This window comes from Mchenga conophoros, linkage group LG23, assembly GCF_057382185.1.
Source record: "Mchenga conophoros isolate Kocher_MC1m ecotype Shallow Benthic linkage group LG23, M_conophoros_male_GT1.1, whole genome shotgun sequence".
Lineage (NCBI taxonomy): Eukaryota > Metazoa > Chordata > Actinopteri > Cichliformes > Cichlidae > Mchenga > Mchenga conophoros.
Window position 1 is genome coordinate 33716667 of NC_140547.1, and position 21598 is coordinate 33738264.

Here is a 21598-nt window from a genome sequence, read left to right on the forward strand (position 1 = left end):
TTACTTAAAAACTATATACTTTAATTTTAATATTTTTGTGTTTTTTGTAGTTTACTATTTTGATCCAACACAATGCAATTATATTACAAACTAAACACAAATTATATGATTATTAATTAAAAGATATTTATTTTTAAATGTTTGAGTGTAGACTAGTAAAAAAAATTAGAGAAATTCATTTACTTTACATTTTGTTTATTTAACATTTTTTATGGAAATGTAAAAACATCACTTAGTGTTTTTATAAAACCACTAACATGGACATTGGCACCATAAAGTGAGCATTATAAATTCAATGTAGAACATGTCTTTTTATAAAATCACAAAGGACAACATCAGTCCTAATTGCATCTTTCTCAAAATACATAAATTCAAAATAAAAAGTCAAATACTAATCACTTTTGTTTGAAAAAGAAATGAAAAACAATTTTATAAAATGGGTACAAATAAAGATGATCATCTTCCAAATAACCAGAGCAAAGTTAGGTAAACTGATGGAGTTAAATCCACCCAAAGTCTGTAGTAAACTTAAAGTGCTTTAAATAAAGTGCTTAAAACAAAGTGCTCAGTAACAGAGTGCATGTCCTAACAAACATTGCCTTATATTCCTTCCAGAACTACTCTTTCAGCAACAAATCATTTTTAAGAGCATGTAGGCAGGGTTTCAGAGGTTTGCCGTCAACAAGCCCCATGAAGATTTTTTGGTCAAAGGTAAATGTGTGAACGAGCTTCCTGGGGTAGTCTAAATGCAGAGCATAGATCAAGCCAAACAATAAGGCAAATGCATCTGCAAATCTGGGAATATCACGCATCACCAAGTCGCCTTCCACCACAATGGCCATGCTTGAGGAAGTAAAATGGACTGGTCTGGGAAGCGCCGTCGGTAACCACTGTGAGAAGAGCAACTGGAGTGTCAATGAGGGTCGACTCATCCAATGTGTCCGCCTGGAATAGACACAGTATCAATAAGTAAGGTTGGTTTGAGAGAATGTGACAAGCAAGACCTGTAATCTAGCAAAAAATTCAGCAGTGTAGTGGGTTACTTTGTAACGGGTTAGGGTACTCTACTTTTTTGAAAAATGTACATTAACGCGTTAGCTTCTTGCATTACATAATTAGTATGTTTGTTATTTTTCTAAAAAAAAAAAAAAAGAAAAAAAGAAAAAAAAGAAGTCATTTTTTATTTTATGACTTTATCTCAAAAAGAAACTAAATCTTGACTTCAGCCTTGTTTTTGGGGCCACCTGCAGCGTAGCCGAAGTGCTGTGATACGCCTGTGCCCTGCTCCTGACCCTGTGTGTGTGTGTGTGAGGGTTTTCTAAAGAGAGGGTATTTTGCTTGTACAATTTGGTAGCTGCTAGGGTATTAAATTGTATTTTAAAAAATCCATGGTGTTTTATCTCACTGGCAGAATTTAAGTGATGCAAAAATACACTTACATTACATGTCTAAAAGAATTCTGGGTCCTCCTCCCGCAGGTATACAGGAAGGGCACGAAGCACTGCAGTGCGTTTCACGTTGATATCAGGCGCCTCCTAAAAAGGGAAAAGAAAAGTTCATTGAACACAAAGTTTTCAGGTGTCATTCTTTGGGGAGAATACATGTTTATGAAACTGCATGACATGTGACTCTACATAATTTTGGAGACATTTCTTTTAAGACACAACCTTTCTGTCTCTTATGACAAAGAGTCTGTATCTTACTCATTTGACAAAAATCCTACACAGTATTTTAAAGTAACATACCAGATCAGAGCTGTAATCTGTATAAAACACAAATGTTCAAAGCAAGGAAAAATTGAGTTTTTATCAGTGAAACTTTTAATTTGTGTTAATTTTATCATTATCAATATTCACCTGAAGATCATAATGATTCAGGATGGTTCGCAGAGCCTCTGATATCTTGCCAGTCCGTGCAGCCTTCTGTCTGTATAGAGCCATAAGTCGTGGTGTGTGTCTGTCAAGTTCAGCGTAGAACTGGTTCCGCAGGTTAATGTTTGTGACTCGGTGGAACTCCGCACAAATCTAAAATAAAACAGGACAAAAACATCCAACATGAAGCCAAATTACTGACCAAATTTACATCTTATCATTAAAGAGGAATTGCCCAACTTCTGTCTAACCTTGCTTTATAGATGTCCTATGAATTTTTTTTTCTTTAAATTGGACCCGAACCACAAGCACAAGTGTATCACAAAGCTGAAATATATTTTTGTTTGTTATCCATTATTTATTTATGTGTTATTTATTTATTATCTGGATCTGAAGAGATCTGCTGAACTTGCATTGTTTCATGTTAAACTGAAGAAGAAAAAAAAAATCAAAGCACAGATACCTGAGAGTCAAATCGCAGAGCAGGCCATTTCTCTAAGAAGTTCTTTACCATTGGGTTGTCTTGAACAATTTCATGGCGACGAAGTGCGAAGGTAGTCTGCATCAGTTTTTCAATCATTACTTTGTTGGGCTCAGTCTTCTCAACCTCATTTTTTATCTGGACTCTCATATCCTCCAAACTGACCTGATCTTCTCCTCTTGGAAAGTTTGGGAGGTAGTTCACCTCAGCTCTTCTGGCTCTTTTTATGTTTGAGTGGGGATGCTCTCCTTCAGGGTTGTTAACACTCCTCCTACCAGCATTGACAGACACCTCCACACATCCAGATCTGGCTAGCTTGGTGCGATAATTTCCCATCTTGAATTTTAAACTGGTCTTCCAACCATAACTTCCATTCCTACTTCCAGGCTCTTTAAGACATGGATGAGTGGTAACAAGAGCTTCTGCTGCCAAACCGACATCTCCATCACTCGGATAGGCTTTGAAGGTGTGCATCACTGAAGCCATGGTCTCCAAGATGTTGTGCTTTTGGGCTCGAGTCAACTTCAGATGTTTTCCAGACATCTCAAAGGCTCTATTTCCCTCCTCAAGGAGATGTTCAACTTCGTAAGAAAAGGTAGGTACTGGGAAAGTGTCAGGCCAACACTTCAGACGCTGAGCTAAAGGCACATGAGGAAGGATGTCTGTATCAGAACTTGCACAAGAACTGACATCACTTTCAGATCTCACTACTTTTAGTGTGCCCTTCTCCGGCAACTCTTGAATATCCAGTAGGCAGGTAAGTTGCCCATCAAAGTCGGAGTCTTCGTATTGTAAGGTAAACTCAAAGTCCAGCCTTGGGTTGAGCTTCTCACGGAGTATGGTGATTAGTTCTTCCACCGACTCAGGCCGCTTAGTTAGAGAAACCTTCACAACAACATCTGTGGTGAGGTGAACTCTCAGCAGGAACTTTTGGGATACTGCCATCATCCTATGAATAAAACAAGGAATGGAGATGATTTTTAAAAAAATGAATCGTCTCATATATAAAAACACTGTACATCATACCATTAACCTTATTATGGTCAGTGATAATTATATACTCAGCCATCATTACAGCTTTCAAAAATTTCAAAAGTACACTGTACATTTCATGACAAAATAAACACTTAGCATGGTAAAAAAAAACCTTACAATTACTGCTGTTTACTTTGAGTGCAGTCTTGAATTCTATGGCCGATCATCCAACAATCCAAAACATAGGTAAGAATTTCAGATGTTACAAAGTCACAGGCCATCATTCCATTTAGTCATGGTAAACAGTAACCCTCTTTTAGTTTTAAGTTTTTACCATATAATCAACATTGTCTCACCATGTATAAATTCTGTTAAGTTGGAAAAAAAAAAGCAAAAAAAAAAAAGCACAGAATACATATGAATTTACACTGCAGTTATTTTAAAAATCCAAGCCAAACTGCGGGATAAATCTTTGCAAAGACACATTGTTATGCAATAGTACATAATACATCAGTGAGATACATGTAATATTACACAGAACTTCTACTTACAAACTACTTCTTTTACAGGCTGCTGCTTAAGATAGAAGTTGCCACTGCTAGCTAAGTCACTTTTGAATGATGCTAATGAGAAGAAGAAAAAAACCCGGCCGAACAATGAGGCTGCTGTTGTAAAAACGCCAACTTTCTTGCGTTGGCAATGGGTCGTTAAAATATCACTAAGACACTTTCTTTATGTGCAATTCTTATTAAAACTGTGTTTTAATCGGTTAAAACTGTAAAACTGACGATATCATCGGTTTGAAAAAGAGCGCGAACAACAGCGAACAACAATTCACTACCTGGGTCTGTGCTGTTTAACACAACGGCGCATTCAAAAACAAGTTAATGGCTGCAACATATTAATATACTTGCTTTTTTACGGAAAAAATAAACATAACGAAGGTTCCGTTTTACTTACAAGTTTCTCCAAATGTGCTCTCCGGTCGCTCGAGAAGGGCAGCCATATTGAACAGAATTTTCTGTCAACGTCGTTCAGGTTAGAGAGAAAACGTCATGACGTCATGACGTACAAATGCGGAGCTCGAAAAAAAAACATTTACTCAAAAATCATAATTAAAAAAGCAGTATTTACTCTTAACTTCTAAGCCATGTACAATTATAACTGTTTGAATCGTTAAGAGAACAGAAAAGTTTTAAGTTGTTTCAACTTTGTGACGCATTTCAATTGTTGTATCCACAAACTTTATAAGTCAGGTGGACTGTTGGGGTTTACAGTGCATTGTTTTGATTCAAATTCTGTTCTGTTCATTCTAATTCCTTTGTTTTTCATTCAAACTCTGTTCTATACATTCTAATTCCGTTTTTTTTTCATTCAAATTCTATTCATTTCATTCTAATTCCGTTCTTTTCATTGAAATTCGTTGTTTTCATTCAAATGCTTTTGTTTTCTTTCAAATTCCATTGTTTTGATTCAAATTATTTTGTTTTCATTCAAATTCCATTCTTCTGATTCAAAATCTGTTCTGTATATTCAAATTCTGTTCTGTTCATTCTATTTCCGTTGTTTTCATCCAAATTCTATTCATTTCATTCTAATTCCGTTGTTTTCATTGAAATTCCGTTATATTGATTCAAATTCTTTTGTTTTCATTCAAATTCCATTGTTTTGATTCAAATTCTGTTCTGGTGATTCAAATTCCGTTGTTTTCATTCTAATTCTTTTCTTTTCATTGAAATTCGTTGTTTTCATTCAAATGCTTATGTTTTCATTCAAATTCCATTGTTTTCATTCAAATTCTTTTCTGTTCATTCAAATTCCGTTCTTTTCATTCAAATTCCATTGTTTTCATTCAAATGCTTTTGTTTTAGTTCAAATTCCATTGTTTTAATTCAAATTCTGTTCTGTTCATTCTAATTCTACTCTTTGTATTCAAATTCTATTGTTTGTTTTAGAATTCTGTTGTTGTCATTCAAATTCTTTTGTTTTCATTCAAATTCCATTGTTTTCATTCTAATTATGTTCTGTTCATTCAAATTGCATTGTTTTGATTCAAATTCTGTTCTATTTAGTCTAATTCCGTTGTTTCCATTCAAACCCTATTCTGTACATTCTAATTCCATTATTTTCATTCAAATTCCATTGTTTTCATTCAAATTCTACTCATTTCATTCTAATTCTGTTCTTTTCATTGAAATTCCATTGTTTTCATTTAAATGCTTTTGTTTTCATTCAAATTCCATTGTTTTCATTCAAATTCTATTCATTTCATTCTAATTCCGTTCTTTTCATTGAAATTCCATTGTTTTGATTCAAATTCTTTTGTTTTCATTCAAATTCCATTGTTTTGATTCAAATTCTGTTCTGTTGATTCATATTTTGTTCTGTTGATTCAAATTCTTTTCTGTTCATTCTAATTCCGTTGTTTTCATTCAAATTCTATTCATTTCATTCTAATTCCTTTCTTTTCATTGAAATTCCGTTGTTTTCATTCAAATTCTATTCATTTCATTCTAATTCTGTTTTTTTCATTGAAATTCCATTGTTTTGATTCAAATTCTTTTTTTTTCATTGAAATTCCATTGTTTTGATTCAAGTTCTGTTCTGTTCATTCAAATTCTGTTATGTTGATTCAAAATCTGTTCTGTTCATTCTAATTCCGTTGTTTTCATTGAAATTCGTTGTTTTCATTCAAATTCCATTGTTTTGATTCAAATTCTGTTCTGTTGATTCAAATTCCATTGTTTTGATTTAAATTCTATTCTGTTCATTCTAATTCCGTTCTTTTCATTGAAATTCGTTGTTTTCATTCAAATGCTTCCTTTTTCATTCAAATTCCATTGTTTTGATTCAAATTCTGTTCTGTTGATTCAAATTCTGTTCTGTTCATTCTAATTCTGTTCTGTTCATTTGAATTCTGTTGTTTTCATTCAAATTCTATTCATTTCATTCTGATTCCGTTCTTTTCATTGAAATTCGTTGTTTTCATTCAAATGCTTCCTTTTTCATTCAAATTCCGTTGTTTTCATTCAAATTCCGTTGTTTTCATTCTAACTCTGTTGTTTGTTTTAAACTTCCATTGTTTCGATTCAAATTCTGTTCTGTTCATTCAAATTCTGTTTTTTCATTGAAATTCCATTGTTTTCATTCAAATGCTTTTGTTTTCTTTCAAATTCCATTGTTTTGATTTAAATTCTGTTCTGTTGTTTCAAATTCTGTTCTGTTGATTCAAATTCCGTTGTTTTCATTCAAATTCCGTTGTTTTCATTCAAATTCTATTCTTTTCATTCTAATTCCGTTCTTTTCATTGAAATTCCATTGTTTTCATTCAAATTCCGTTGTTTTCATTCTAATTCTGTTGTTTTCATTCAAATTCTATTCATTTCATTCTAATTCCGTTCTTTTCATTCTTATTCCGTTCTTTTCATTGAAATTCGTGGTTTTCATTCAAATGCTTCTGTTTTCATTGAAATTCCATTGTTTTCTTTCAAATTACATTGTTTTGATTCAAATTCTGTTCTGTTCATTGTAATTCTACTCTTTTTATTCAAATTCTATTGTTTGTTTTAGAATTCTGTTCTGTTCATTCAAATTCCATAGTTTCGATTCAAATTCTGTTCTGTTCATTCAAATTCCGTTGTTTTCATTCAAACTCTGTTCTGTAAATTCTAATTCTGTTCTTTTCATTCTAATTCCATTGTTTTCATTCTAATTCTGTTCTTTTCATTGAAATTCATTGTTTTCATTCAAGTGCTTCTGTTTTCATTGAAATTCCATTGTTTTCTTTCAAATTACATTGTTTTGATTCAAATTCTGTTCTGTTCATTGTAATTCTACTCTTTTTATTCAAATTCTATTGTTTGTTTTAGAATTCTGTTCTGTTCATTCAAATTCCATAGTTTCGATTCAAATTCTGTTCTGTTCATTCAAATTCCGTTGTTTTCATTCAAACTCTGTTCTGTAAATTCTAATTCTGTTCTTTTCATTCTAATTCCATTGTTTTCATTCTAATTCTGTTCTTTTCATTGAAATTCATTGTTTTCATTCAAGTGCTTTTGTTTTCATTCAAATTCCATTGTTTTGATTCAAATTTCGTTGTTTTCATTCAAATTCTTTTGTTTTCATTCAAATTCCATTGTTTTGATTCAAATTCTCTTCTGTTCATTCTAATTCTACTCTTTTTATTCAAATTCTATTGTTTGTTTTAGCATATAGGAGGCCATCGCAGATTGTGTAATGTGAACAGAGACAGAGGGGAAGAGACTGTGAGAGCTCCTCAGTTGCCTTAGCAGTGCAGCCTCATTCCTCCACAGTCGGGCTTCAGTCCGCTGTACTGCGCGCTTCACAGGGCTTCCCTCACGGCTTCCCTCACTGCTTCCCTCACGGCTCCCCATCAGTTAACCCTGTCACACTCCGCCTGGTCTCCATTTATTCCATCGTGCTCGAGATTTATAAAAATCTGATAAAAAGAGAAGAAGAAGAAGGAAAAGAAAAGCAAACAGAACTCTGGGCCGCCTCCAAGTTTCCTAAATGCCCCTTCTCCGGCTGTTATGAAGGAGCCAGAGGTAAGAGCCAGAGGTAAGAGCACACAGTTTTCCACATCTGAATCATCCAGGCTGAGGTGTTAAACTGCTACAGATGGCACCAACACCTGGCCCCAGACCCGGTATAAACAGATAAGGTGTTAAACCCTATTGTGTTTAATGTTATTATTATTATTATTAACTTCGTTCCTCTTCAATATTGTTCAATATTGATCTTTTCATAAAAACTAAATATGAGTGATTATTTTTAAAAAGCAGCTTTCATTTCTTGTTAATCGTGTTGTTTCCCTTCAGTTTACAAACTGATTAGTGACTAATTCCCTGGTTAAAAAATGCAATCAGTAGACCTAATGTAATGTAATGTAATTTCATCTCCTAACTTAGATGATGCAGAACACTAAATAATGCACTTTTACCTACGGATCATTATCCCCACACTGTGTCAGATTTGTGTTTTTACCACAAAGCCATTTGCAATCAGGAGGGTTTTTTTTTTTTTTAAATGTCCTCATGTGTTTAATTAATCACCCAGCTTCTCACTCAGTTTTCCATTTTTTTCTCTCTCTCTGTCTGTATAATTAACCCACCTGTGACTAAATGTGCGATCAGACACTTACAGCCAGACAGCCAGTTGATGACTGATTGTTAAACTGGAAACTGTTAGTGGGTTTGGTGCTGATTGGTGCTTGGTGTTTGCATGTTTGTATGCTTTGGCTCTGATTCTAACTTACCTTCTGTTCCTTTCTGCGCAGGAAACCAGACCTCGTGAGAGAGTTGTCTTGTCTTTGATCAGAAACAAAGGCCCAGCTAAGGGTTTAGTCAAAAAGGGTTTAGTCAAAAAGAGGATGATCGCTAATGGAGATAGCAGTGACTGAAGCTCCAAGCAGAATGATCGTCGTGCATTTTGAGTCCACCAGCTTACATCAAACATGACACATTTTGAGCAAAAACTCTGTTGTTCAGTGAATAAACTATGATATTTAATCTTTAATTCCACACTATAGGAAGTTGAAGGGAAATGCATTTAAAAAGCTGAAACGCTACAGTGCAGTTGATGCACACAGTACAAATACATTCTCTGAAGTCACACATTAAAGTGGGCCTTGTTTACTCTACAAAGTAGCTTCAGTTATTTAGCAACAATCAGTTTCATCAACTCAAAAATGGGAGAACATTTCAAATAAAGCCAAATTAGCTTTTACAGTGTAGCTGTAGATTCATATTAATTAGTAACTGTCTTCAGCCATGGGTGAAGGTTTTGTTTGCACATTAGGAGGTTGGGCATTAAGTGGGGACCAGAGGGATGCTCACCCTGGAAACTTTATGCAGAGTTTTGACTCACTTGAATGCTTCATTTATCTTTTGTTTACTTCGTGTTAGAAAATGTATTTATGTAAAAGAAAACACAAAAATCTGCAGTCACTGTGCTGACGGTTATGTTATCTGTCCCTTGCATCACTCCTGAAATCTGTTTTCAGTACAGAATGTCTATTTTAATCATTTGTGCATTCCTTTAGACTTAGTCCCTCAATGAACAGAAAATATGATACATGCATGAAGGAGACAGAAAGAGCTTGGAGCCTCTTAATATATGTAGATTAATTGTATATCTTCTATATGTCATTTTATAAAACAATATCCATCATCAAGAATAATTACAGGCACACTGTTTTAAAACTGTTGTTGTCTCAAATGTCCCTCCTTTGTCTGAAAATATCATGTAAATATCAATGTTGTTAAATAAGTTTTATGTAGTTTTATTTTGTTTTACATTCTTTTTATATAAGGCATTCAAAAGACTTAGATGGACACAAAAAAAAAGTCCTGATAGTCTTGGGAATATTTCAACACACCAAGTATTGGCAACTAATTAAAACTGCTATAACTTCTAATCATTTTCTTTAAACTATGTGAAAAAGTACAGTGGCTGAGGAGATGCTCTGCAAGTACACTTCATGGATTAGAATTTTTGAGTACAAAGAGTTGTACATCAACTGCACTTTTTTAGAAAGCAATGAAACTTTAAAACTCTATTTCTGAAAAATTACTTGAAGAACTAAATATAAGTGCCACAAATTGCAGAATGACTGAAATCAAACAGCTCTCATCTCAGGGTGGCTCCAGTGACACCTGCTGCTAACAGTATGCCGGAAAGGGTCACAGCAGTGTTGGCTACAGCACCGTTAAACGTCTTGTCGTGGGCGTAGGTGATGATGTACAAAACTCCTCTGTAGGCCTCCTCGCATGTAGGCTGGATCTGATCCTCAGGAAGCTCAAACCTGTATGTCCCATTGTCTCTCAGCTCAAAGATGTAAGTTAAAGGGATCCCCTGCATCCGAGCCCAGTCAGTGGCTGAACCAGTTATGGGGTCTGGAGAAAGAAAAGCAGCAGTTATATTTTTTTAAAAACACAGAGATACTGGCAATAAATTTAACTGGCTAGCAATTGATATATAAACCCACATAATACATCGGGCGGGGTTCCTACAGTGTAGTTTGTTCGGTGAACCTTCCACATTGCTTCTGTTGCTCCCTGACCAACCATCATCTGAGGAATCACAAAGAACTTGTCATACAGTCAATAAAATATGGATCCAGACAACCTTGTTCTTGTTCTGTATGAAAAATTTAGTGGTGATATGGAGATTTCAGTAGGCAATAAATACAGATTTAAATGTTATCAGTTCCTTGAGTATCCCGTTGTCTTAGTAGTTTTCCATCTTCCAAAAAATTCCAAAAAGCTGATTAGCTTTTTGGAATTTCTGGACTGCTCTGTACATACTTATTAAAGGCACTGGTTATGTTTTCATCCTGCTGTGTTTTGGTCCACATGCACACTCAAACATGATTGCACTAGGCCTTATGTATATTTTAAACTCTGTGTGGAATCTTGTTATCGTCATTATTGAACGTCCATTTACCTGTTTGCCATTCCACTTTTATCTATTACTCTTTTCAAAGTCAAAGTCAAAAGTCAAAGTCAACTTTATTTGTCGATTCTGCCACATGTACAGGACATACGGAGAATAGAAATTGCGTTACTCTTCAATCCCTAGATAAATAGCAAATGAACATTTAAATATATTTAAATATAAAAGTGATTAAAAAATGCAAGTAAAATAATTAAAAAGTAAAAATTTAAATAAATACAATTTTACATATAACAAGAAAGCTATACAATATACAATATAATGGGTAAGTGACATTGAGTGTAAACCAGGCAGAGTAGTGCAAATAGGCTAGATACTAGATACTAGATACTAGATACAAATACTAGATGAATTAACAATAATTACTCATTCTGCTGGCTGTTTGCCTTTTTAATATAAATGCATGCACGATTAGTCATTGTCAGGCTATAAAGATGCATATGTGTGTGTATGTTAATTTTTTTTTTAAAAAAGCATTATTGCATTTGTTGGCATAAATACCAGTTCATCATAGTTGGGAGCGGTGTAGTTGGGGTGTCCGTAGGGAATCAGGAGCATCTGGCCATAGGAGTGGATGTTGAGGAAACACAGGAAGCTGTCCTTTCGGCTTCTTACAAAGTCAGTTACAGCCCTGGTCTCGAGCTCAGACATAGCTTTGCTTCCAGGGTAGAATTTTGAGCAGCAGTTAAATGAAACCCCAATAGCTGTGAATAGAGGCCAAGGAGGATGATATGAAAGACATATAACAATAATACCTCTGTTTTCAAATTCTTTTAACAAAGGTTAACCTTTTTACATAGTGTGACCTGTTAGGTTGTAAAATTTGGCCAAAAGCTGCAGTTCCTCTAATAGCCACTAAAGGCTGCTTCATGTGTGACTCCTGTATTAAAATGTCCAGAACATTAAAAAACATATTGGCTTTTTCCACCTCATTTTTTTTAAAGAGACAAGTAGTTAAACAGTGTCTCACCTACCTCAGATGAACAGCAATACACAACACATTCGTTTTATTTATTTTATGAGAAATAAGCCAAAATGCAGAAGCAGTGTGTAAAAAAAGAAGCATGCCTTACTGCTTCTGTGGAATTAGAAGGGTAACTAGCACCAAGGTCCTGCTATTCAAATTCACACTGATCATCAGCAAGTGCAAGCACCTCTAAAGAAGCAGAGGTTTTGGAAGTTTTCTGGAGCATTCATGTGTGTGTTAACAAAATGCTAAGATATAAGCTTAGAGAAGTAATTGTTCCTATCTATTGAGAAAAGTTATAAGGCAAGGCAAGGCAAGTTTATTTGTATAGCACAATTCAACAACAAGGTGATTCAAAGTGCTTTACAGAGACATTAGAAACAAAAAACAAATAAAAAGCATGATTTAAAATTGATTAAAACAAGCAAATAAACTAACTAACTAATTAACAAACAAACAAACAAACAAACAAAACAGTATATAAAATCAAAACAGATAAAATCAGAACAGTAGATAAAATCAGTAGTTAAATGTGAGTTTTGAAATTTAAGCTTAAAAGTGTGGATTTGGTGCTTTATTCAAATGCAGCTGAGAACAGGTGAGTCTTCAACCTGGATTTAAATAAACTGAGTGTTTCAGCTGATCTGAGGCTTTCTGGGAGTTTGTTCCAGATATAAGGAGCATAAAAGCTGAATGCAGCTTCTCCGTGTCTGGTTCTGACTCTGGGAACTGATAAAAGACCGGATCCAGATGACCTGAGGGATCTGGAAGGTTCATACTGGGTTAGGAGGTCATTGATGTATTTTGGTCCTAAACCATTCAGAGCTTTATAGACCAGCATCAGAACTTTAAAGTCTATCCTCTGACGGACAGGCAGCCAGTGTAAAGACCTCAGAGCTGGACTGATGTGGTCCACTTTTTTGGTCTTAGTGAGGACTCGAGCAGCAGAGTTCTGAATGAGCTGTAGTTGTCTGACTAATTTTTTAGGTAGACCTGTAAAGATGCTGTTACAGTAATCAAGCCTACTAAAGATGAATGCATGGACTAGTTTTTCCAGGTCCTGTTGAGACATCAGATCTTTTATCCTTGAAATATTCTTGAGGTGATAGTAAGCTGACTTTGTTATTGTCTTAATGTGTTTTTCTAAGTTTAGGTCTGCATCCATCACAACACCCAAATTTCTCGCCTGGTTTGTGGTTTTTAGATGTATAGATTGAAGTTCTCTGGTGACCTGTAATCGTTTTTCTTTGGCGCCAAAGACTATTACCTCAGTTTTGTTTTTGTTTAGCTGGAGAAAATTGTGGCACAACCAGTCATTGATTTCCTCAATGCATTTACCAAGAGCCTGTACAGGGCCTTGGTCTCCTGGTGACATTGTGATATATATTTGTGTGTCATCTGCATAGCTGTGATAGTTTATTTTGTTGTTCTTTATAATCTGTGCCAGTGGGAGCATGTAAATGTTAAACAGAAGGGGTCCCAAGATGGAACCTTGGGGAACTCCACATGTGATACTTGTCTGCTCAGATGTGAAGTTACCTATTGATACAAAGTATTTCCTGTTTTCTAAGTATGTTTTGAACCAGTTTAGTACAGTTCCTGAAAGACCTGTCCAGTTCTCCAGTCGTTTGAGTAATATGTTGTGGTCAACTGTATCAAATGCTGCACTGAGATCCAGTAAAACTAAGACTGACATTTTTCCACTGTCTGTATTCAGACAAATGTCATTAAACACTTTGGTCAGAGCGGTTTCAGTGCTGTGGTTCTGTCTAAAACCTGACTGGAAGGCATCGTAGTAATTATTCTGTTTTAAGAAGTAATTGAGCTGTTGAGAAACTGCTTTTTCAATGATCTTACTTAAAAATGGGAGATTTGAGATCGGCCTGTAGTTGTTCATTTGTGTCTTGTCAAGATTGTCCTTTTTCAGTATAGGTTTGATTACAGCAGTTTTTAGTGATTCTGGAAACACACCTGATAATAAAGAAAAGTTGACGATCTGTAACAGGTCTGACTCTAAAGTCTTTGAGACCTTTTTGAAAAAACTTGTTGGCAGGACATCTAAACAGCAGGAGGAGGAGTTCAGTTTACCTAAGATGTCCTCCAGGTCTTTGCTGTTAATAGGGTGAAACTGTTTCATGGTGTTTAAACAGTTTTTTGGTGGACACAGTACATATCCTGAATCTGCTGTTGATGTACCAATTGCTTGTCTAATCTTTTGGATTTTGTCTGTGAAGAATTTGGCAAAGTCATTGCAGGCCATGGTTGAATGAAGTTCAGCTGCCACTGGCACAGGAGGGTTTGTTAGCCTGTCAACTGTAGAAAATAAGACCCGAGCATTATGGCTGTTTTTAGTGATGATGTCAGAGAAGTAGGACCTCCTTGCACTCCTCAGTTGTAAATTATAATTGTGAAGTTTCTCTTTATAAATGTCATAATGAACCTGGAGGTTTGTTTTTCTCCATCTGCGCTCAGCTTTCCTACACTCTCTTTTTTCGTTTTTCACCAGTGTGGAGTTTCTCCATGGAGACTTTTTCCTTCCAGAGATAACCTTCACCTTAATGGGAGCAATAGTGTCCATTACATTTAACATGTTAGCATTGAAGCTATTGACGAGCTCATTGACTGACCCTCTGGACAGGTCAGGTGTTAATGGGAAGACCTGGTTAAAAATTTCACTACTGTGTTCAGTTATACACCGTTTTGTGATCACTGTTGTTGATATATTTGTGTGGGCTGAGATTTTACTTTCAAAGAAAACACAGTAATGATCAGACAGGCCCACATCAGACACAGTAACCTTTGAAATGCTCAGGCCTTTGGAGATCAGTAGGTCAAGAGTGTGTCCTCTATTATGTGTGGCCTCTGTTACATGCTGAGTCAGCCCAAAGTTGCCCAGAGTGTTACTCAGGTCTTTAATGCCATTTCCACATAATTTAAAATCCACCATTACACAATGAGAAAGGTTATTCAAGTGGAAAACATTCATAAGTGTTGCCATATTCCCAGAAGTAGTCATCTTAGCTAATTCACTACATGGTCAGGGAGGTGATGGTTTGAGTTGAGTCAGCCATACACGCCTGTATACCAAAGTATTCTACAGTGAAAATGAGACCTCTATCTGAAAGCTAAAGTTTGAATGAGATTGGGTCATGCAACAGGACAGTGATTCCAAACATATCGGCAAATTAGTAAAAATAGCTGAAAAAGAAAAGAATCAAGATGTTTCAATGGTCCAGTCAAAGTAAGAACAGCTACATCACTCACTTCCCCAGTTGGCATCAAAGTTGCGGTTGAGATCGGTGCCATAGCAGCTGCAGTCCTCAGGACCTGGTGACCTGTTCTTCCTCCACAGTCGAGTCTGAGTGGAGCAAAATGTTCAGTCAGTCATAAATAGAATGGCAGCACAACATTTTTGTAGATATTAAATGCTTCCTGTGATTGATGCTGTTCATTATTATTCCATGTGTCTTACTGTAAAACATTCAATTATTTTGTACTTGAAGGTTTTTGAGCAATAATCATCCTATTATATCCTGTTCATCTGTGGTTTGAGATCCTGAGTGCACAACCCTAGAAATGTAATTGGATAAATATCTATCAAATACGAGGACTGACTGTCTTATTTTCCCACGTGTAGATGTAGCCGTCTATATTGAGCACTGGAGTGACGTAGAAGTCCACGTTCTTCATCATCTCTTCCATTTTGGCATCTGTTTTGTATGTCTGCAGAATCTGTTTGGAACAGACGAACACACATCAGGGGCAGGCTGACCCACTGGAGGACATTTAGTTATTAAATTAGATTCATTTTGTCAGACAGGATGTTTTCTCCTCACAACAGTAAAAACAATCAGGACAACAAATGGAATAACGAGATTTGTTGTAAATCTCTTTTTTCCTCTTTCTTTTCCATCTCTCTTTTTGTGTGTGTGTGTTTTATTTTGTTTCACTCTATAACGTCCACCACATCCACATTGGCGACCAAACTATAAGTTCATATGTTCATCTGTTAATTTTTTTTCAAATATTTCAAAGAACATTTAAAAGTAGAAAGAAGCTTGGCCTGTTTGGAAAACCTGTAATACCAAAATGTATAAGACATTATTTAAAATGAAATGTTCTTGTTTCTAGAATAAATGTGGCTAACAACACCCCCTAGCATTAACTTTACCCCTAGAAGGGTCCCACGAGTCCTGGTGGAGGTATATTGACAGCAGCTCTCTTACCTCTCTAACAAAGTACTGGCAGAAGGCTGGAGCGATCCATTCTCTGGCATGTATTCCACAGTCCATCCAGATAGCTTTCTTTTCCTTTCCAGTATTCAGGCCAATCTGGAGAACACATATCAAACATCCGTGTGCATCAGTATCCGTTTGGCATATGCCAGCTTGTGATCTGAAACTTTGTTTACCTTGAGCAAGCTAATATCCCTGCTTTCATAGGTCTTTCCATATTTCACCACGGTTACAACATCAGGGTGATCCTTTACCATCTGTTCCATCCAGCTAGTGATCTGCAAAGTGTAGTACCAACATTGGCAGCATATCAAAACTCTACTAAATTTTCACTGGTTATTTATCCATGAATTTGCACATCCATCATACATACATTTTGATTCAAGAGTTTATTTGAAACTTTTGGAGTGATCTTGACTAATAGTTCTGCAGACTTTCCAAAGGTTTTTCAAAGTTTCATTTGGACAATGGTTTCTTTTTTTACTCATTTTCAGTCTAAGCCACTATAAATTATTCAAGTATAACAAGACGCCTAACTCAAAGGGTAAACCAGTGTTGCATCTCTAGAATAAACAAATTAGCAAAGAACCAGTTTTAAACTAAACTTATGGAATGCTGAAGCCAAATAGTCATCAATCTATACAGAGTAGGTCAAGAGAGAGATACAACAGTCCTGGACTGTCTGAAAAATGTGAAGGAGCCTCTGTTGTGGTTTGGAGTTGTATTTCAGCCAGTGTTATTGGTGATCTTGTCAGATTTGAATGAATATCTAAATGCAGAAAAGTACCATCAGAAAATTTATTTTTCAGCCCCCAAATAATTCCGAACACAGTGCCAATGCAGTCAAGCATACCTGGATAGACAAATACACAATAGAACACTATCAGTCATGGACTACTGTCCGCAGACCCTGAAATTGAAACTTATATAAGCAGTGTGGAATCATCTTGATGGAATAAAAGACAACCAACATCCAAAGAAGAGCTTTAAATGTCTTTGGTGAAGCCTGGAGAACACACGGAAGCCTGTTTGTGTTTGTATATGCCATTTAGGAAGTTATTATAATCTTGAATATATTGAATGAAAGTCTGAATATATTGAATGAAAACTGATGTTCCAGCAGTTCTGGCGCCATCTTGTGTTTTAGATGTGTAATATTATAGCATGCGATGTTGCTGCAAGAAGTAGCTCTGTGAATAAGTTAGCAGGGAATCAGTATTCCTATGTAAAGAAGACATAAATCTATAGAAATGCTTGTAATGTACAAGCTAATATGAGTAACAGGGTACAGTATGGTACTGCAGACGACAAAATTTAGGTGCTGTTTAATCATGGAAGACCGAATGTACTGAACCTTTTGTTTACCTTACTGAGGGAAGTGCTAAACATGCAAAAATAAGAACTAAAAAATAAGAATGTAAAGGAGGGTCCAGCCGTTGAGCCGTTGAGCAGGCTAGGTCTGGCCAAAGTTAAGAGAATTCATGGGGTCTGTGTATTGCAGTCAATATTTTCAGTACCTTTAGTTAGTTATAGGTACTGGGAATCAATCTGTACATCTGGTCTGATGAAGAATATACTGATTTATTGACTAAGTTTCATCACCAGTAGTACAACAGTGATCGTTGTTATTACTATTCTTGTTATTATTATTGTTATTTGAACGCTCCTTACCTGTTTACATATGGGGGGGGGGGGCACATAACATGCTATAATACACATCTAAAACACAGCGTGGCACCAGAGCCTCTGTAGTTAGCTTATATTCAATATATTCGGGTTTCATTCAATATATTCAGACTTTTATTGCAATATATATGTATATAGAAATAAAATGATATTTTATATATATATATATATATATATATATGTGTGTGTGTGTGTGTGTGTGTGTGTGTGTGTGTGTGTGTGTGTAACAGCCACCTCACCTCTGTCAAAGGGTGGTATTTATAGTGGTCGTACTGCACTCTGTTGCACATAAAAAACAAGAGAAACATGAGAAGCAGTGGAAGTGGATCATACCTAGGGATAGGTACCGGTATCCGGTGCCATGATGGTACCGGCTCTGACATAAACGGTAGTAACCAGACCAAAAAGCAGCGCACATTTCGGTGCTTTATTTCGGAATGTTTGGATTCTAGCCAATCATTTTACCTTTGCAAGGATAGTAGGCGGGCCCAGGTATGTACGTTCTTTTAGAGCAGATCTACAGATTAAAAATGCCCAAGGCGAAGTGGTCAAAAGTCTGGCTGTACTTCACAGCAAAAGATGCAAACTCACCAGCCTGCAACAAGTGCTTTAAGGTGATACTGTGCAATAGAGGTAACTCCTCGAATCTGACGACAAACCTGGCGACGCATAGCATTTTTTAAATGCCGAGAAATGCACCGTATTTGATAGCTTGCTGCGAGACCTCACATCGAGCACATCTACTGCGGGTGTGGTGCCTGTTATTGGACCCGGAGTTAGCAACATCCCCCAAGACCCGAAGAGTAGAGTCCTGGCCCTAGCCCTGCCAGTGTAGCAGAAATGATGACGGATGATGAAGGCAGCAGTAGCCGTTCTTCTCTGGGCGAGTAGCTTAATGTTGTTCGTGTTTAATTTACGAGTACAGTAGGCTAACCACGTTATTAAATTAATGCATGTAAGGTGAACTAGCAAACACCGCCATAGCTACATGCGGCTGTCTTCTTGTTTGATGGCAGATACTCCCTTCACCCTGGCCAAAAAGGCTAAAATGACCAAAGAAAAAGTGGAAAACAGTTAAACATGAGAGGTTTTTGGACAAAGTTTGTGTTTTTTCCATTGTTTAAGCACTGCTTCCAGCCAAGAGTGATACCATATATGCCCTATAGCTGCAGAAAAGGCTAACATTGTTATCTTTTTACAAAAAAATAGCTAAACATGAGAGGTTTTTGGACAAAGTTTGTGTTCTTGATTCTTTAAGCACCGGTTCGAGCACCGTTTAAGCACCAGCACCGTTTCAAAAGTACCAGTTTGGCACTGGTATTGGATAAAACCTAAACGATACCCAGTGTTGGGTAAGTTAATTTTTACTCAGAATTCTCTTGTTAGTGTGTTGCTTCCATAATTGGATTACCCAGCGAGATTGCCAGTCTTCTAGCTTGCTTACTTGCCACAAGTGCACTGTGCCACCTACCAATAGAAAGGAAAAAAATAATGTGCATATTTCCACGAGAGAAATCCCACGCCTGGACCGTTGTTGACCGCCACCATGATTCTAGCCTACGTCACAGCGTCATGTGCGCTTTTTACATCCAACACAAAAACTGCAGTCGTGGTGCTTTTCAATTGTAATTATTATTGTAATCATAAAGCCTTTAAATGAAAACAAATGCTGTTGTGACAGTGATGTACACTGTTTTGATGGTATATATGTATCAATCTATCAATCGTTTGTTGTAAGATTCAGATAATAATTTTTTAAAAGCTAGATATTTTAAATGAGAATAAGAAAGAAAAGTATTTCCTTGTGCCCCCCTTTCCCTGTTAATGCCCTACCTGGCCCACCTGGCAACACTTTGCTAGACCCGCCCCTGCACAGTTACCAGCTGTCAGCTACACCGAAAAGGATCCTGGTGTTATTTCTCAGAAACAGTTTATAACTTCCCTTCAACTCATTCATGTCACCTAAAAGGTAAACCTGTTTCTCCATCACCTGTTCAGCTCTGATGATTCTGTAAGGACATCTCCTGGTTTCATCTTCATGTTTCCCTCTCATCACATAACCAAACCATATCATGACCATCAGGTTTACAGCTCTGGCTCCAGCAAACATCAGCTGATCTTAGAAAGTAATATTAAATAAATTCTAACAACAGCTGATCAACCTTAAACACGCTGCTGTTGTTTAGCGCAACATCCGCTGGTTTCGTCTTTCTGGCGCAAAGTGGGCGATAAACAAACAAGAGAGAAAAGCCGATCAGCTGATCATCGATCAGTTTCATGATTGAAGTAGAAACAGGAGAGGGAGGGGGAGAGAATGAGAGAAGAAGAGGCAGCTGTGCAGCGTAAAGACAGAATAACTCCAGCTTTGTATCTTTTTCATTGTAGCTGAAGTCCGGGACAAACTGTGTTCCTTTTCACCTCATTACAAAATGCGTAATATTTTCTCTGAATATGAGACAATTCCGTTTGGGATGGTTGGCAACTCTAATAATTAACCTTATGAACAAATAAAGTTCAACATCAGTAACATCATAGCACCCACCCAGCTGTTTAGAAACTCCCTCAGTACGAACTAAAATAAACTCCACCTAAACTTGGTTTATATCTGACCCAGATAGACTGCAGGTCATAACTTCTTGCCTGAAGTTCAGTTCACCTGACACTCGCACCGGCGGCCGCTCCAGGTCTCTCCTCCTGCCTCCCCTTTCTCTCATCCCCCTGCTGGCTTCCACCACTTGCTAATGTTACTGAATCTGTGGAAGCTCCGCGATAGCCACCACACGCAGTAACGAATAACGACCCTATCTAAATCCCAGTAACGATTAACGCGTTCCTGATTCTGGCATAATAACTAGTTATTATGCCATTATAGTTAGCTCATTACCACAATAATAACATAGTTACTGTAACGCGTTGCACATCTCTGTATAGTGACTGGTCTTATGATTTAAACAGGCAAATGTTCAGCATTCAAACTACAGGTGAAGAATAGTCAAACCAGATGTTTCCCCGTTATGTCGATATCAGCTAGTCAAGTACACACCTACACAGCATGTCAACAAACCGTGAAAAAAAGCCACACACAAAATGAACGATTGCTGGTAAGGGTTTCTATACATTAGTATGTACGAAGGGTATGTTGTGACTTACCTTCAAAATTACTGTGGTCCCTCGCTATAACGCGGTTCACCTTTCACCTCGCTGTTTCACAGATTTTTTTAGTGCAAGTTTGCATGCTTTTTTTTTTTTACGTCACATTGTGTCCTGCGTCCTGATCGCTGCAGACGATCTCCTCCGTGACTTCTCTCCTGTACAGTACAGAATCGCTGCATCGATCGCTAGCAGTGTACTGTATGTCCACGATGTCCACAACACGTTTTGCACCGTCAAAAAATAAAATTGGCTAGTTGATTTCACCTATCGCAGGTTATTTTTAGAACATAAAACCTGCGATAAATGAGGGACCGCTGAGAAATATAACATTTGAATCCCTTTTCTCTTTTGCCCTGAGGCGCGGGGGAAAAAATATCGACAAGTCGATGAACATCATTTACAGATATATTGGGTAAATGCCCAAGACATCTAGAGAAATGTAAATCGCTGCTTGATTCATTCATTTGCTTAACTTGTTTTGGACCGTAAACAAGACGTGAATAGGACACCGGAAACAAAGCTCCCCACAGGAGTTTCCGCACCGGAAGTAGCATATGCTAACGTGCACATACATGTCTATACATGTACCGCCGTTACGTATTTAAAATGCAAAATATGAGTAACTGTATTCCGTTACAGTTACCATTTAAAAAGGTGGTAGTCTGCCATACCTCTCTCTGTCTCTCGCTAGCAAACTTGACCCAGACAACAAAGTAAAGCTAGTTTTCAGCTACCAGCCCGACAAGGAACCCGACGT

General features: G+C 36.7%; 1 protein-coding gene and 1 pseudogene across 1 annotated transcript in view; both read right to left on the bottom strand.

The window, feature by feature from the left end:
- Positions 1–262: 262 nt before the first annotated feature.
- Positions 263–3460, bottom strand: LOC146547691 (uncharacterized; annotated as a pseudogene).
- Positions 3461–8910: 5450 nt separating this feature from the next.
- The window catches only part of LOC146547692 (carboxypeptidase O-like), a 16360-nt gene continuing 3672 nt past the window's right edge, over positions 8911–21598 (bottom strand). Inside the window, exons 2-9 of the mRNA XM_085264713.1 lie at positions 17928–17967; positions 16179–16280; positions 15994–16098; positions 15383–15499; positions 15032–15125; positions 11302–11504; positions 10334–10418; positions 8911–10241 (exon numbers count right to left, since the gene is read on the bottom strand). Coding sequence (XP_085120839.1) covers positions 9976–10241; positions 10334–10418; positions 11302–11504; positions 15032–15125; positions 15383–15499; positions 15994–16098; positions 16179–16280; positions 17928–17967 — 1012 coding nt within the window. The 3' untranslated portion in view covers positions 8911–9975. The remainder of the gene's footprint in view (positions 10242–10333; positions 10419–11301; positions 11505–15031; positions 15126–15382; positions 15500–15993; positions 16099–16178; positions 16281–17927; positions 17968–21598) is intronic.